Source organism: Sitophilus oryzae, unplaced genomic scaffold (genome assembly GCF_002938485.1).
Source record: "Sitophilus oryzae breed Bouriz unplaced genomic scaffold, Soryzae_2.0 scaffold_1586_pilon_pilon, whole genome shotgun sequence".
Classification (NCBI taxonomy): Eukaryota; Metazoa; Arthropoda; class Insecta; order Coleoptera; family Curculionidae; genus Sitophilus; species Sitophilus oryzae.
Window position 1 is genome coordinate 1,882,657 of NW_022146265.1, and position 17,869 is coordinate 1,900,525.

At 30.8% G+C, this 17,869-nt stretch overlaps 2 protein-coding genes across 8 annotated transcripts in view; one reads left to right on the top strand and one right to left on the bottom strand.

Annotated features, from left to right (window-relative positions):
* The first annotated feature begins 265 nt into the window (after positions 1-265).
* Positions 266-8,458, top strand: LOC115879761 (kinesin-like protein subito). Of its 2 annotated transcripts, none has more exons than XM_030896746.1 (9): positions 266-593; positions 903-1,188; positions 1,252-1,489; positions 4,563-4,780; positions 4,840-5,098; positions 7,053-7,176; positions 7,245-7,399; positions 7,680-7,806; positions 8,101-8,458. In XM_030896746.1, exons 1-9 carry the CDS (start codon positions 432-434, stop codon positions 8,281-8,283), a joined length of 1,752 nt encoding a protein of 583 aa, XP_030752606.1. In that variant the 5' UTR covers positions 266-431; the 3' UTR covers positions 8,284-8,458. The 2 variants fall into 2 exon arrangements, with proteins under 2 accessions (XP_030752606.1, XP_030752607.1); XM_030896747.1 differs by lacking the exon at positions 266-593 and adding an exon at positions 703-838.
* Positions 8,459-10,944: 2,486 nt separating this feature from the next.
* Positions 10,945-17,869, bottom strand: part of LOC115879799 — an 87,519-nt gene continuing 80,594 nt past the window's right edge. For 5 of the 6 annotated variants that reach the window (XM_030896796.1, XM_030896791.1, XM_030896793.1 and 2 more), the window contains 5 exons: positions 17,104-17,276; positions 15,949-16,099; positions 15,549-15,780; positions 11,579-11,690; positions 10,945-11,438 (listed from right to left, as the gene is read on the bottom strand). In XM_030896796.1, the coding sequence (XP_030752656.1) occupies positions 11,406-11,438; positions 11,579-11,690; positions 15,549-15,780; positions 15,949-16,099; positions 17,104-17,276 (701 nt within the window). In that variant the 3' untranslated portion in view covers positions 10,945-11,405. Of the gene's footprint in view, positions 11,691-15,548; positions 15,781-15,948; positions 16,100-17,103; positions 17,277-17,869 lie in introns of all 6 variants that reach the window. The other variant, XM_030896794.1, reaches the window with a different exon arrangement.

Consider the following 17,869-nt stretch of genomic DNA (forward strand, 5'->3'; position numbering starts at 1 on the left):
CAATGCTGAAACAGGATCCGCCTCAAGCAGGTCTGAAATTAACTCATACCCTGTAATCTCTTTTTTGTTCTAATATCTAATCTGGACGAACCTATTTTGTTTATGCTAGGTTTACGCGGAATACGAACCGGAGGCCAGATAGTCCTAGTAGCTTAGGCCTTACTGATCTTGCTCTGAAGCTCTCTGTCTTTAATAAAAAATTTTGTTTGACAATATGCCGTTAGATGTCGCAATATGAAATCTCGGATTCAAATGAACCAACCAAATTTAAGCAAACTAAGTTTGACGTTTTCATTTTCCTCTGAACGTTAACGGTTGTGTTAAGAATTCAAAACATTGTAGAATCCGTGGAATTTAGAAATAAATAAAAGTATTTCTAGTTTGTGTATTTATTTGGACGACTTTAATAACGGTTATATAAATATATCAAAATGGAAGATCAGCTGCATATACCTCAAGTGAAAATTTCGTATTTACAGTCCAGGGATCCGAGTATTATAAGTTGGAATAGGCTCGAAAAAGTTAGAGCTAATTTACATTTTTCTAGTGACGAAAGTACAGTGCCTTCACTGCCTCTACCTGATAAAGTAAAGGTAAATAATGTTTGTTTCGTTTTGTTTTTTCAATATCTTCACAAAAACAACAATTTGTTGGTTCAATTTTTTATTGCAATAAGTCCTAGGGTTTTTGCACAGACTTAATTATATTTAGTCCTTGCCATAGGTAGATATAACATTCAAGTTATTTTCAATTATTTGTTTTACTATTTTAAATTATAATGAATTCCTATTCAGATTCATTTACAACGATTGATTTAACACAGTCATTTGAAGAAGAGGTAGTAGTTAATCAAGCAGTTTTTTTTATATTTTTCGGACTTTTTATTCAAATATATTTTACAGGAAAAACACGTTGATGTATATTTACGCATCAAAGGTGGTGTAGAATGCAGTGATATATATGCAATCGAGGAAGAAGACACATTTGTTTGTGAACTTCCCGAAACTTCAACCACAATTTCTGGCAATAAAAATGGTGTTCAAACAGCTGAAAAATACAAGTTTACAAAAATATTCAATTCAGGCTGTACACAAGAAGAAATATTTCATGCCACAGTCAAGGAAAAGATATTAAATTTCATCAATGGTGAAAATAGCACTTTAATGGCCTATGGCACTTCGGGATCAGGTAATATTTGTTTAAAATTTTTAGTTATAGGTACTTACTGTTCTAATTATAATTTTCCTTTAGGTAAAACGTTCACTTTAGTTGGTACAACTGAAGAACCGGGAATTATTCCCAGAGCTTTAAAATATTTATTTCATTCCCTTCCTACATTGGAACAATTTCCTCAAGCTAAGCCACTGCCAAATGGAAATGCAGTAATATTGGATAATACACAGAAACTGATTGAAAAACAGCAGTCTCAAAGCATTTTGAAAGACTTACATGCATACAAAGACCATCTGTTACACGAAAAAGCCTTTAGGTAAGCTTTATAGTAATTAAGAATATTTGTTTACGCCTTGCTATACAGGATGGCGCGCCTCATTCGTCTCGGTTGATTATACAAATACGGAAAGATGTAGAAACAAAATATTTTATGCGTATATGTGGAAAGAAAATGTGCAAAATTTAAAATTATTTTGAAATATACAGGGCATGTCAGAACTAAGATCCACACCAAAGTTATATTTTTTTTATGGAACACCTGGTATTTTATTTCATTTTTGGATCCATGGACACAAAATAAGGCATTTATTATAAGGGTTAAATAAATATGTTTACAAGCTTTGGTTTTTGAGGTATTTAAAGATATTTAAATATGCATGCTATAATAACAAGGATTGTCAACACCCTGTACAGGGTGAGTCAACGATAGAGTAAAGTCCATTATCTCATTTGTTTCAAGGTTTATAAATACAAAAGTTATAGGGATTGTTAAGATACACATTTTAAAATTATTATAGAGTATATAAGGTGCTTCAAAAAAGTGAGGCGGCTATAACATGTTTTTTTAAATGCAACACATATTTTTTATTTTATTTTTAGATTCTGCGTAAAATTCCATAACTTTTTTATATATAATGTTATATACCTAAAATTAATAGTTTTTGTAATATTTCAATTTATTTAAACAAATGTTAAATTGCAGTGTGGTAAAAAATTGTCAGTGGTGCCATTGTTTCTGAAGTTGGAGTATCAAAATTTGGTAGGAGAGTTTTATAGAGATGAAAAAAAAATATGTAAAGATATTTTAGTTAAATGATACAGGGTGTTCAAAATATATTTATGAATTTCAACTACTTAAAATTAAAATATCTCAAATGTTTTAAATAGGACACCCTATATATTATCATTTTTTCTGATATATTTTACAAAACTCTTCAACTTTTATTAAGTATGTCATATACCTATTTTTATTCCCATTTTTTCTATTTTTACCGATATTTTTAATACAATTACCCTATAAAATCATAGTTGCCATGACAAAACAAAACTATTTATTGCTTACCTTTAACAAGTAGCTTCATAATTAGTTACAATTGCTGGTATTAGTTAAAATTAATTAAGTTTACTCAAATAAACTAATTCGCAGTAGTTAATTTCTTGGTGTATTTCTATATTATGAAAGATGACACTTCGGATTTTTCGTCGGGGCGAATAGCCACAGATTAGGGTAATACTAGACTACCTAATTGCTGAAGACTGCTGATATAGGAATTTTCTTTGACATACAGTAAAGTTTTTTCTCGTAGTAATTCTGGTTTATAATTCATTTGATAAAGTCAATATTACTACTGCCGCGAAACCGTCCCATTACACACTGAAAATGTTTTCTAGATAATATACACCTATTCTTATAGTAGTTACCAAAGTACTACATAATATATAGTACTGAACCAAAAAACGTGGTTTTCTAGGCTTGTCCGTGTATATCAGTCACATTGACTAATTCATTTCAAGAAAATCTGTAACTATTATCTCTACCGTTTATACTTATTACAACAAAAATTGCAAACTAATAAAAATAGGTATATGACATACTTAATAAATGTTGAAGAGTTTTGTAAAATCTCTCAGAAAAAATGATAATATATAGGGTGTACCATTTAAAAAAATTGAAATTTCTTGATTTTAAGTAGTTGAAATTCATAAATATATTTTGAACACCCTGTAACATCTAACTAAAATATCTTTACGTAGGTCTTTTTCTATATCTCTATAAAATTCTCCTACCAAATTTTAGTTGTCCAACTTCAGAATCAACAATTTTTTATCACACTACAATCTAACATTTGTTTAAACAAATTTAAATATAACAAAAACTATTAATTTTTGGTATATAACATTATATATAAAAAAGTTATGAGATTTTACGCAGAATCTAAAAATGAAATAAAAAATGAGGTGTTGCATTTAAAAAAAAACATATGTTATATTCGCCACTCTTTTTTGAAGCACCCTGTATACTGTATAATAATTTTAAAATGTGTATCTTAACCATCTCTACAACTTTTGTATTTAATATTTTTTTGTAAACCTCGAAACAAATAAGATTCTTCTTTCTTCTGAGAGACTTTCCTCTATCGTTGACTCACCCTGTACATTATTTTTCAGAATTCATTTTTGTGCTGACTTTTAAGCCAGAGAAATAAACTTTACTGAAAAATTTGATTGCTTCGCTTAATGTATACAGGGGTATCAAAAATTGCTGGTCCATTTTGAATATTTATTTTAGAAAATAACTTTGTTATTTCAAATGCAATACTCTGTATTTTTTTTAAATAACTCGAAGCAGATTTAAATTCTCTTTCAAACTATTTTTTCAAACAGCAATTTTTTTAATAAAATGGCAATCAAGAGGGTTGGTAACACTCATGGTAACACCAGCCTGCTTGGTTGCCATTTTATTGAAAAATTGCTGTTTATTTAAAATATGAGCTAGATAGGTATAGGAAACACTAATATAGTTTGAAAGAGCATTTTAATCTGTTTTGATTTATTTTAAAAAATAGAGGGTGTTGCATTTGAGTTAACGAAGTTTTTATGTAAAATAAATATTTATAATAGATCAGCAGTTTTTGATACCTCTGTATAAATGGAGGCAATAGAATTTTAGTAAAGTATGTTTCTCTGCCTTTGAACTCAGCACAAGAATTAATTCTGAAAAGTAATATACAGGGTGTTGCTAATTTTTTTCTATTATAGCATGTATATTTAAATATCTTTAAATATCGTAAAAACCAAATATTTGAAATACCGGGGGTGTTCCATAAGTTCGGTATGGATCTTAGTTCTGGAACACCCTGTATTATTCAAAATATTTTTAAATTGTGCACATTGCCTTCCCACATATACCTATAAAATATTTTCTTTCTACATCTTTTCGTTCTTGTATAATTCGAGACAATAAGGTGCGCCACCCTGTATAAATCATATACAACAAAAAAGCAATTAAATACATCTTTTCCAACTTATTTATTTGTGTATTCTTTTTAAAAGACATAGAAAACCCCTGTAGATAATTTTTTTATAAATAAATATTTTTTTTACTTCAGTGCTATGCAACAAAGACTGAGTAGAGATCCTGTAGCCATAGTGGAAAATTTAACTCCTATTATAAATATCTGGGTGTCACTTGCTGAGATCTACAACGAACAAATATTCGATCTACTTAATACACCAATAAAAGGCCAACAAAGACCCAGATTAAAAATAGGGGGACTACACAATAATACCTACATTAAAGACTTGAAATTTATAAATGTTCGATCTGGTACAGTGGATTTTAAACAATACCTTACCGTTATTCTAGAATATTATTGAATATTTTAGGTCTAGAAGCTTACGAAGTGTTACAGTACGGCCTGCAAAATAGAAATAGGGCGTCTACAGTTGTTAATATGCAATCTAGTCGTTCTCACTGTATATTTTCTATAAAACTGGTCCAGGGTTACGATGCAGACAATCTCCTAGTTTCTAGTTTCAATTTTTGTGATTTGGCTGGCTCCGAACGATTGAAGAAAACAATGAATGTGGGAGATAGGCTGAAAGAATCGAACAGTATTAATAATTCTCTAATGGTTTTAGGAAGGTTAGTTAGAAATTTAATTTTAATTATTTTATTTATACTGTTACTATTTTTTTACTATTATTTATGATTTTTTTATTGTCCTACTTAGATCTTGATTTTACTCAATTTTTATTACTTCTTAAAGTACCTTTATTACTATTTCAGATATTTTTCTCGCGACTGCGAGAGCCTATTGTGGCTTTTTCCACATATATGTTACGGTTAAGGTCCGATATTCGGTTAATATCGATATTACCCGGTTAATCTCGAGAATAACTCAAAACAAAACAACCAAAAACAAAACCAAACCCAAACATTAACCTAATGTCGACATTAACCGGAGATTGGACTTTAACCGTAACATATACACGTAGGACCTAGCGGGTTTTAGCTATAAACTAATAGCTAATAATAAATATTCTGATCTCTTAAATAGCTTGACCAGGGCTCGCTCAGAATCCCCCTTAGGTTAACATCTGACAATCTAACATCTGACATTTTTACGCATTTCTTTATTTAAGGTACCTACATCGTGTGGCATCTCGATGTTTCGAGCGAGCGTCGCATCGAGATGCCTCACTATGTACGTACTCTTATAAAGGTGCCTTCAATCCAGCTGCGCCGCTCCGCGCCGTGGCGCGTAACATTTTTTTAACATGTACTTTTGAAGTGTATTTTTTTAACGCGCACAAAAGTATATGTTAAAATGACTTGCGCGCAGCGGCGCAGCCGGTGTGAACGTACCTTAATGCTATTAAATCAAGGCATACCAGATATATTTAAAACTTATTTTTTATTTCATTTAAAATATGTAACATTCATAAATATAAATACAAGATGAAATGGTATTTTTTATCAGTAATGAAATATACAGGGTGTCCCAATATTACGTGGACATAGAAATACTACGTATTTTTGGAATCAAAAAGTTCATTGGATACAATTTACCTCTATACAAAAGTGTTTCGTTTATCGTTAAATAAACATATTTTTTCAGATATTGTAAGAACCATTAGATATTCCGATTTGACTGAAATTTTGGGTGTCTATGTTTTGCTAAGTGCTTTAACATTTGACTTTCACAAAAGTCAAGAGAATGTACGGGAAGGGTGAAAACTACCCCCATCCCTACATAAATTTTAGTATAAATATTTTTCAACTCAACTGACGACCGATTTTTTTCAGTAAAATGGTCCTTCTGGTATTTACTACATTTTTTGTCTCTTGTAAAAAAAACCCACCGCGCATATTTTTTGAGGAAAAAAATTATTTTTCCGAAACTGATTTTCAAAAAATGTTTTTTGTCACATCAAGCTATAGAGGCGCATAAAATCTATTATGCTCTAATAATCTAGTTGGCAAAAATATGGAATTTTATGTTAGTATCACAAACTATATTTGACATTAAGCTTCATAAAAAGCTTAAAAAAATTAATAAATTTTAAATTAATTAACGTTCGAGTTTATTTTTTGTTGATGCTCTCTAACGGACAAACGAAACACTTTTGTATAAAGGCAAATTATGTGCAATTAACTTATTTTGATTCAAAAAATACGTAGTTCTTTTATGTCCACGGAATATTGGGATACCCTGTATATCTGTTTGAGCATTTTTGGGTTTGAGTTTTGTTTTATTTTGCGGTATGGCGGGCGCATGTTAAGGTGTGTTCACACTGGTTGCGGCACGGAGCGGGAGTGAGCCGCATCTTTAGGGAGCCAGGAGCGTCATCAATATTTTGCTGGTGAACGCCTCCTCAGCGTGATAAATATATATGGCATATCAAAATATTATTTTATAGCGTTAGAGTAAAAATATCTAATGTCGCACTTATATACTTACTTACAACTTGGTTTTTGGACAAGAAAAAACTAACAATGTTACCTAAGTTCGCCTGTCTAATAATTAAACCATTCCATTTAATGCGGACATTTTTGTGGACACTGTATAGATTAATTTAGGTATATAATTTTCTAGATGCATAACAATGGTAAGAGATGGTCAATATAAAAAAGAAAATAAGATGCCTCCTTTTAGAGAATCCAAACTCACGCAACTTTTCCAGAGGGCGCTCATTGGCAAAGAAGATATTCAACTCATGGTTAGAATTTTTTCTTAATGTCTTTTAGAAAAATCCTTATTATTAATGTATCCTTACTTATGTTTTAGGTCAATGTAAATCTATCAAAGGATATGTTTCCAGAAACGCAACATACATTGAACTTCTCTGCGATGGCCAAAGAAGTGATTATTGATCAGGCACCAGTAAAAGTGTTGAATTCTAGCAGATTTTTGGACAAAGACTTTGATGAAGAAGATACTAGGTAAGATCTAAAAATAGTTAAAATTAATTAGTGTAAAAATAAATATAGTATTTGTTGGTATTCTATTTAATTATTCAGAAACCTGTATTAGATAACTACTATAACAATAGTGGATATTCTCCATTTTCTTCATCTTTTACCGTGAAAGAACAACCTGTGGAACAACTATAAGCATGTTGATCTGCATATTTTGTTGTATCACTGTTGTAGTTAGTGAAGTCGGAAACTTTTAGAATGCCCCTGTCTACAGTATAAAGTTGAAATTGTTACATGCTTTTAGGGATGAAGAACTTGATGAATTAAGAGACCGTCTTGCAGAGGTAGTCTTGCAACTATCTGAAGAAAGACAACAGAACCAACAGAGGCAAGAAGAAGCAATAGAAAGAGAAAGACAGCATTTAATTAATGTAAGTAATTTGTTAATAACAATTTATTATTGTTGTAATAAATTTTAATACAATATTTTTTTATTGATCTATTGCCTCAAAAAGCTTTGTATCAATTTCTTTTTAAGATTCTTATTTATTTTTAAATTTAGTCTTTGGATATATTTTAAAATTTTTATTTTTAGTTTTTTAATTTTTTTATTTTCTTTTGTTTTAAAAGTTTATTCGTTAATTTTCTCTTTCACAATGATCATTTTTAGCTACATCAATGACAATCACCCTTACTTTTTAATCATTTCGCACATTTTGTTATAGACATACAAAGAAATAATCAACATCAAAGACAAGCAAATTGAAACATTGAAAAGAGAAAACGAAATACTTTTGAAGGAAAAACGTGAGAGAGAGAAAGCGCATTTACAATCATTTTTTGTGGTTAGCAGTGGGTCTGAGAGTGACTTTGAAGATGAACTGGGAGTGACTGAGAGTGACTCATAATGACGCTAACGGCGATGGCATAGATAAAGATGACTTGTAAGCACTTTGTTTTTAAGATTAAATTATGTATATTCAGTTTTATTTGTTGTTGTGTTATGTACAAAGTCAATGGCGGTTCGTCAGGGCCGTATTTTCCTACAAATTTATTTTTTAGATTAAATTATATTTTATTTTATTTGTTTTATTAAATTCAAAGCCAGTGGCGGTTCGTCAGTGCCATACCTTACTTAGTAACTGCTTTCTTGTTTGTTGTCTGATAGGTTATAAAAATTTAATTTAGAAGGAGGGGTTAGAAATCGCCAAAGCGGTATAAATACTCCTACGGTCAAAATTATTGTTTCCTATCTCAGCGCCGCAGTCAGCGTACTCTAGCGGATTAACATATTAAGCCCCATTAAAAACAGAATGTAAAAAAAGTCTCGCAACACGGTTCTTTCTAGTTTGACCTACTTTTGCTATTTTTGCGAGCAGTGTACGGCGTTTAAAAACTAAAGGTGGGTATTCACTTGCCACAAAACACTCCGAACGAACCAAACGCGCCGCGCGCCCTGTAACAAGTTTGTGTAGTCAGTACGTTATGCCGAACCGAACCGAACGCGCCAAACATTTTCCGAAGCTTGTCGATAAACGGGATTTGCTCAAAAGAATTTATTTGTTGGCCGGTGTTCAGTGGATACGGCAGTTCTGAACGTTCGTTGAGTTTGTGGTGTTTTTAAACTCTGCCTAGCTATGGAGTGGAACAGAGAAAAGTTTTTGGAGTTAATTGAGTTTTCCCGGCAGTTAATTGAGTTTTCCCAGTTTAATGAGTTTGAAAGGCAGCCTATTTTATGGGATCCGACAAATGGGATTTTTCATATGCATATAATCTAGATCCTTAAGTAAGGTCATATTTTGACGGCGCAAAAAGAGGCGTCTAGCCCACATTTTTCGTCCTTTCCTTTTTTTCTGTTTTTTTTTGTTATCCGCTAATGCCTCTATAATTAAAAAATCACCAGCGGCTATGGTAATATCAGATGCATCCATGTCGACAAACACACTAACACTGATTACTAGTGGGAACGCAGCGAACACCGCAAACAGGCGGAACACTCCGCGCAAAATGTTTTGTTGCAGGTCGTTCAGAGCGCGCTCGGAAAATATTTTCTTGCAGATTGTTTGGAGTGCGCTGCGCGTTTGGTTGGTTTGGGGTGTTTTGTTGCAAGTGAATACGCACCTTAATATCTGATTTTTATTTTTGAAATATTGATCTGCATTTTTTTTGTTTAACAGGACACCGTGGCACCGTTTTTTATTTGATTTATAATATGCTAAATAGCGAGTATGTATATATACGTATGTATGTGTATATTTGATTGAATAATTAACTGAATTCTGAATGACTCGAGTATAGATCATACCAAATAAACTTTTAGTCACGGGATGAAGCTTGACCGGCACAGCGTTGCCTACTTTTACATATTTTCTTTTAGTCATAATATTTTAGGAAACAAAAATAAATGAATTATAAATATATAAACAGTTACTATTTAAATCAACAAAACTCGCCTCCTTAACAGCACTTAAGGAACATAAAGGGCCATTACTACCGCTTTCTCGTTCAAAATATTCTAATAAGGTTACGATGATTTTTTTGCAACGGCTATTAAGCTTTTTGCACACTTCGCACTAAAAGTGGTTCTAAAAAGATCAATAGAGAACAACGGCATACGGTCGAGTCGGCCTACAAACACGTAAACGTTTACGTACGCAGGCGCATTTCTTATATTTTTTTATTTTTTATACACGTAAAAGATTCTTTACGTCTACGTCTACGTGCCAGCAGCGGCCGATTCGACCGTATGCCGTTGTTCTCTAATGTTCGACTGCTAGGTTTGCTAGCAAAAATTTTTAAGCCTAAAGTATCACAACACAATTCATTTAAACCAAAAACTCGTAATATAAAACTAAAGTGTCAAAACGACTGACAATGTCAGGAAATAAATAAATAAATGTGGCAACTTGGCATTTTTTACAGCAGATCTACCACCTGAATCTTCAGCGGGATATTTAAATTCCAGTTAGTCAGCTCGGCGCCGAATATGTCCATGGTTGGCAACAATGTATTTAAACTTAACTAAGAGTTTAATTGCTATGGTTTATATAGTAAACGCTACGAATGTTTGGGAGTGATTCTTCGCTTGATGAAGAATCAACACGCGCGCTATCGTTTTTACATTAAAAACGTAAATTTTTACCGCAGACGTAGGTTTTTAAAGGCCCGGTCTAATCATCTGCCTGCGCTCCTCCTACTTATTCTAAAATGTTAGCGTGATTGACAATTACGATACTATATCGCGTTTCTTTGATTGATTCGTTTTTTTGCGTCAGTCCATTGGTGTGCTTGCAGTGCGACCAATGGGGCATTCCATTTTATATTTATAACCAAATATATGTTTTGACAAGACTTTGACAGTTAAAACAACAAATTACAACAGATTATATATTGATTATTATATGACTTGAAACACCACTGCACTGGAATTTAGTTTCATGTGACCTTGAACAGATTAGTTCACATGGTAGCGACCGATGAATCACTCCCAAACATTCGTGGCGTTTACTATAGCTGTGTATTGTATGAACTAATGGTCATACAGATTCAAAAAAAAAACAATAATAAACTATTTTAATTGGTTTTAATATTTATTTACAATATTTACATATTTTCTGTTTGATCATCATATTTCAATAAACTAATATTTTATACACAACGACAAGGCAAGAATATATTCAAAAAAAAATTCTGTCTTTAGTTTAATCGTATTTTTACGGGTATGTTAAACAAAAACAAAGGTGACAAAAACATAAGATAAATAATATACGAGATCTATATGATGGTGACATTTAACTACACGTGAATTACTTTAAAGTGTTACAACAATTTAAAGAACTATCATTATAATTGTTGCAACACCCTGTATAATACATATTTCGAAGGAGAACACATTACGTTTGGTCCAGTTTCATTAGTTTAGAAGTAGATTTTAGCGCGATTTTCGATCATTTCATTATTAAGAATGTCTTAGAGGAAGCATATTTTTTATAGATATTATATTTTACTACAATATGTAGTTTAAAACCGATCAGATCTTCATATTAGATACCAAATATGCCGCCTGAAATCAAGAGAAAAAAGTATTTTGAAGATCATAACTTATTTTACTCATGTATTCGCATTTATTCAAACACACAAACTGACGCACTCAATATTAAAATTCATACTGTTCTAACTTTGTTTTGGATGATGTGGAACTACCTGCGTTGTTGGTGTTTTGAAACATTGTAACAAGAACGCCGTGTATATGACAAAAGCTATGCCGATCGCCAAGAGGGCGTACATGAAGATGTTTAGCTCTGGTTGTCGATATCTGAAAAATAAAAAGGTTTTCTTTATATTGTTATGGAAAACAAAACTAAAAACAGTGTTTGTTCTTAAATAAAAGACAACTTGATTTTTCTTTACCGTTTTTCCAATAGGTCCAAAATATCTAATATCCTACCGAGATATTTTACTATAAAAAATAAAAAAAAAATTTTTTTGCTTACAATTTTAGAACTATTGGATCATTTCTGGGTTTTCTTTCTTGTAAATTTAATCTACTACCTATGACCTATGTTGCCATATTATGAAGAAATTATGTTTTTTAACTAAAAGCTAAAAAAATTTCCAAATTTTTTTTTAAAAAATAACAAATTTTTGATTTTCTTTCGCGAAAAAAAACCTCATTTCTGTTATTGAAATATACTACCACTAAAAACATTTGCACTTTTATTTAATTTAAGACTCACCCTGTATAATACCAAAAAATACTCAATATAAATTAGTAGTGGGAACTATCGAATGAATACTATCGAAACATTCGATAGTTGCAATTCATTCGAATAATTCGATAGTTAGTAAAAAACATTCGTTGAAAACTATTCGAATAAAAATTATCGAATAGATGCGTCATCTGCCTTGAAATATTGTATTCTAGTAATTCGGCAGCAAAAACCATTCATTTATAAAATTCATTCATTTATGAAATTCATTTATTCGTCAGGATCGATTATAATAAAATATTAACTGAATTTTAGTTGTCGCCCGGCGACGTAGGTTTCTTTCCGAGAAACCCGACAGCGAGCGGTCGGTGGCAATGCTATGAAAGAAGCCGGCATCTTTGATTTTTTGCGGAGTCAGATATAGATAAGGACACATTATTTTTTTTATTGAGGTGCTAGTATTTACACAGAAAATACATTATGAAGGGCGCTGTTGCCATATTTTGGTATTAGTTGATATTAGCAAAGAATATTATTGTTTAGCTTTAGTTAGTTAGGGATAGTATGTCTATATATTCTGCATTTTTTTTATTAATATTCTGTTGTTACACTGCAATAATACTTGTTATTTTGGATGTAAGAAAATGATTTTTAATGTTTTTAAGCAAAGACTGGTTTAATAAATAATAATAACAATAATAATTTGTTATACCTATTAACAACGAAATTTAAAATGATTTAATATAAATATTTTTTTAAGTAGTAGCAAAATATAAACAACAAATTAGATGTCAAAATTATTTATATTAGATCCTATTTAAAAGTAATATAGTCTCTAAATTTTTTGGCAACGTTGGTTTATTAAATAATAATAATTACAGAACTAATTTGTTATATTAACAACAAATTTTAAAATCATGAAATATAAACATTTATTAATTTTCTAAGCATGCAGTGTAATGGAACGAAAATATAAATAAAAAATTAGAAATCAAAATTATTTATATTAGGTGCTTTATATTACTATTTAAAAATTATATTTACTTTTACTGGCATTTACTTTAAAAAATAAATGAAATATTTCTTCGCAAAAACTACATGTAAGAGAATTAGCATAAACAAAATACAAACATCGTTAACTTTTTTTTTAAATTGGCACGTGTAAAACTTTCATTTTAATTTTCTCACCCCATAGTTTGAGTTCGATAACCATTTACTTAACCACATTACTTTAATATGATTATTAAGTTCAACTAATTCATATTATTAAAACATCTAAAATACAAATATGTACTTTTAAAATTAATTTAAGTTCATCTCATCTCTCTTAAAAATTGCTACTTCTCAAAATTTCCCATTAAAAAATAGACCATATACCATATAAAATTAAATAATTGAAAGATCGGACTACGGAAAACCACACAACTTTTCGGAAAAATTTTGACCACCTGCACATGCACACAATCGTCAATAAATAAAATTAAAAAATAACTACTATTTTAGTATTTTAACTATTTTAGTAAACGCAAAAATAGCACAGTATTTATACGGTGAAGTTATAAAAATTTGGAAGAACTAATAATGCACTGACGCATACAAAAATCAAACGAATACTAAATTTCATTTTCAAAAGCATTCGATAGTCGTGGCTCAACGATAACCATTTAGTCGCACGGCGAGGTTGTCACATATGCTTTAGTATACAAATGAATGAATGATTTTATTCGAATAAAACCATTCGATAGTTGAAATCATTCATTCATTAACCATTCGATAGTCTAATTCATTCGATAGTTCCCATCGCTAATATAAATCGTTTTGCCATAAAAATGTGCCTATTTTAAAAATACTAACTTTACTAAGTTTATATGGTTTTAATCCACTCTTTTGTCTATACAAAGAACTAAATAATATTTTAAGAATGAATAATTTTAAATTATATTACATAGGTATTAAATATAAAAAAATAAATTAGTCCTAATTAAAATCATTAATAATTTGCTACTTTACCGTTTGCAGAATCCTCGTTTTAAAGTGTAATGTAGAAAGATTAATCTACTAATAATATTTCAAAAACCACTCAGTATTTTAAGACATCATTGTATACTTAAAATAAAATTGACAATTATGGCAAATGCCATAATCCAAAAAATTTGCAGATTTCAATTTTATTAAACTTCTTGTAAACTTCAGTGAAGAATGAATTTAAATCACCCTATATTTTTACAACATTGTTGCTCTTATAATTTGTAATAAAAGTAAAGTTAAACTCAGAAACAGAACCTATTACTCAACAATTTTGGCACTGTGTGTTATCCGGTAAAAAATACCGGGTGCGTCTCGAAAGTGGCTCACCCCCTATAACTTTTTTATTTTTTCAGATAAAAAAAAACGAGATTTGGTATGTTAGTATATGACATAAATTAGGATTGAGTGGCGTATTCAATTATTTTTGGTTACTTCCTGTTCCTCAGGAAATGACTACAACTTTTGATTTTTAAATTGCACTCTTGGCATATTTTTACTTTTCGATTGGAAATGACACTCTGAATAGAAAGACATCTCATATGTCAACTTTTGACATTTTCGTTAAAAAAAATCATATTTTAAATTTCAATCTAGAGTGCCATGGCTGTGTTAAAAACACTAATTTTTAATCAAGGAGCCTTGGATAAATGTATTTGATCGTCTAACGTTTTTCGTGTCTTGTCCTGACCAGTTAAAAGATGCCCAAATCGTATTTTTAATCATATCTCAATTTTTTCAAACGGAACAAGGGTGTCTCATTAGCATATTATCAAAAAGGATTTTTTACAAATAATTTGTTACCACACACTTGGTATTTTGAGTCAAATTGTCGTTATGAATGAACCGCATGTTACAATATCAAATAAACCATATGCGAAAATGTCAAAAGTTGACATATGATATGTCATTCTATTCAGAGTGTCATTTTCTATCGAATAAAGTAGAAATATACAGAGTGTGCCATTTAAAAATCAAAAGTTGTAGTCATTTCCGGTGAAAGAGGAACTGACTAAAAACAATTGAATACGTCAATCAATCCTAATTTATGTTATTCTCGTTTTTATCTGAAAAAAAATAAAAAGTTATAGAGTTGAGCCACTTTTGAGACGCACCCGATACAGTAAATATAGTATAAAATTAAAGTAAATTTAATCCAAATTTTAGAAAATACTATGTAAATTCAACAAGAAAAACTATAGTGATGGGTTTGAAAAGTTTTTGATCAGATTATCACAGATCGTTATCAGGTTTATATTTGATAACTTCAGTGATACGTCATTATCTTCAATTTTGAAATTTTACACAACAATTATCAAAATATCACTGATCGCTATCAAGTTTACACTTTGTACGCGTAACGTTATGTAAAATTTCAAAATTATAAGGACAATGTCCAGCCCATGACGATATTTTATTTCACAGAGGTTATGCCTTACCGATTTTTTCTCAGCCATTCAAGAACGTCTTTTTCGGAATGTAAATCGCCTCGATAAATGCTTGGGAATCTGCGCCGGAAGTAGACGATGGCGGGCAAATTTGTCACGCCCCACTTCCGGGCGTACCGCGCGTCGGCCATCTTGACGAACGTTATGTCAAAGTTGTCAGTTTCGCTGTCAATATTCTCCAACTTCTCCATTATGATGTTAGATTCCAGCGAGTTAATTTCATCTAGACATTGAAAGAATTGTTTAGACACTAGAAGTATATTAAAGAATAAGGAATAAGTATAGTCTCTCTACCAATGAAATATATGACATTCTATCAACATTATATATTCTTTTGATGAACAAATCGTAAGATACATTTAGATAAGATTATTTTATATTAAGTACTTACAGAAGAATACAGTGACAAATTCATTTTCTTCCAATAGTTTCTCCAACATCTTTTTGTTGACCTCTTCTATCTCGTTTTTGATTTCGAAAACGTCTTGAGACGTCAACCAATCCAGTACACGATCTGCTTGCGTTAAATCGCCGTCGTACACCTAAAATTTCAATAATTAATACGAAGAAGAATATATAAATTTGGAACAACTAATACACAGCTCGGGATCTCTGCTACCAGAAATCAACAGAAGAATTAAGTTAGCATGGCGAGTATTTATGGAAGAAACTCAAATCATTTTCAAATCTAGAATGCCACTTTATCTAAAGAAGAAAACATTCGACCAATGTGTACTACCAGTTATGACATATGCATGCAAAACCTGGACACTTAAAACGGACATCATAAGGAAACTGCAGATCGCACAACGCTCAATGGAACGAAATATGCTGGGAATAACCAAGAAAGATCGTAAAAGAATAGAGTGGATACGACAAAAGACCCAGGTAATAGATGTCATTCAGAGAATCCAATCCCTCAAGTCGCAATAGGCAGGACACTTGGCAGGAAGGACGGATAACACATGGACCACAAAAATTATAGCATGGTTTGGTTTGGGAATTAAAAGACCTAGAAGAAGACCGAACCTGAGATGGGATCATGGTATTAGGAAATTAGCAGGGATAACTTGGGCTCGCATAGCTCACAATAGACAATAATGGGCCCAACTACAAAGAGAGTATCGAAATATCTGAGGGAGGCTACACCATAATTGGAAATGGTTGAATAAGCTGAGAATGATGATGATGAATGATGAAATATTAATACTATATTAATTAAATAAGTAAAGAATTGGTGAATGGTAATGAAAGTGATGATATGTATGATCTGTTCAGTATATTCTATTATGATTTACGTGACTGACGAAATTTAAAAAAAAATATAAAAAAAACGGCCTACTGTTGAATTAAAATGACAATTTTTATTGTGGTCGTTGTCAAATATTTACACAATAATAAATATTCTTGCGCTGGATGTATGATTGAAAAACGGCGTCCAGATGGCATAAAAATTACGATCAATGATGTTCCCCTTTTAATTTTACATATAAAATGTATATTTAAATGTAATATTTTATTACACATATATTATGAGAAATCTTACCATGGGTTTCTTTTTCCTAAAGTACATTAGAGCTGGCAAGGTGTGCAGTCCTTGTTCAGCTGCAGCTTTGGCGCTGCAGATCTTTACGAAATCGATGCCGAAAAGATCAGCCTCACCGTCAATTTGTTCGAGGTTCTCTAGAATGTCATCACATTCGGGACAGTCTTCGTCATCTTAAAAAAGTGGAATTTGATAATGTTACACACAAGAAAGTTTATTAATGTATACAGGGTGTTTCAAAAAACATGTGCCATCTTTCGTGGGGAGATTCCTCACGATTTATTTTTCATATCAACATAGGTCCGATTCTGTTTTGTTTTGTAGCTACAGGGTGTTAAAGTATTAATACTCTTTCGATTTATTATAATTTTCTTCCAAGTACTTTTAGTGATTTGAATAGAATTTTGAGAATAAAAGTTACTATAAGTGCTATATATTTTAATGCTAAAAAAGTGTCGATAAATTCATCAGGGACAGGCAAATGGATTACTGGAATATTTTTCAAAAAAAAAACATGTGCGCCACTGACTTTCTTTTGATATCAAAATCGTGTAGGCCGTTTAATGCCAATTAAAATTTTATCTCTTGAATTCGGCCTTCTTGATGAGATAAACGCAATTTTATTAATCACAATAATTAATAAAATAAAAATAAAATTAATAAATTATATATTTTACCTAATTTTTATTAAATATTACTACTATTAGATATTATTACTATTACTCCAATATACAGCAATTTTAAATAAAAAAATAATGGTATTTAA

Coding starts and splice junctions, on each gene's coding strand:
- LOC115879761 (XM_030896746.1), top strand. CDS start 432: ATGGAAGATCAGCTGCATATACCTCAAGTGAAAATTTCGTATTTACAG. Junction 5,099..7,052: donor TCTCTAATGGTTTTAGGAAG/GTTAGTTAGAAA, acceptor ATAATTTTCTAG/ATGCATAACAATGGTAAGAG. Junction 7,400..7,679: donor TTTGATGAAGAAGATACTAG/GTAAGATCTAAA, acceptor ACATGCTTTTAG/GGATGAAGAACTTGATGAAT.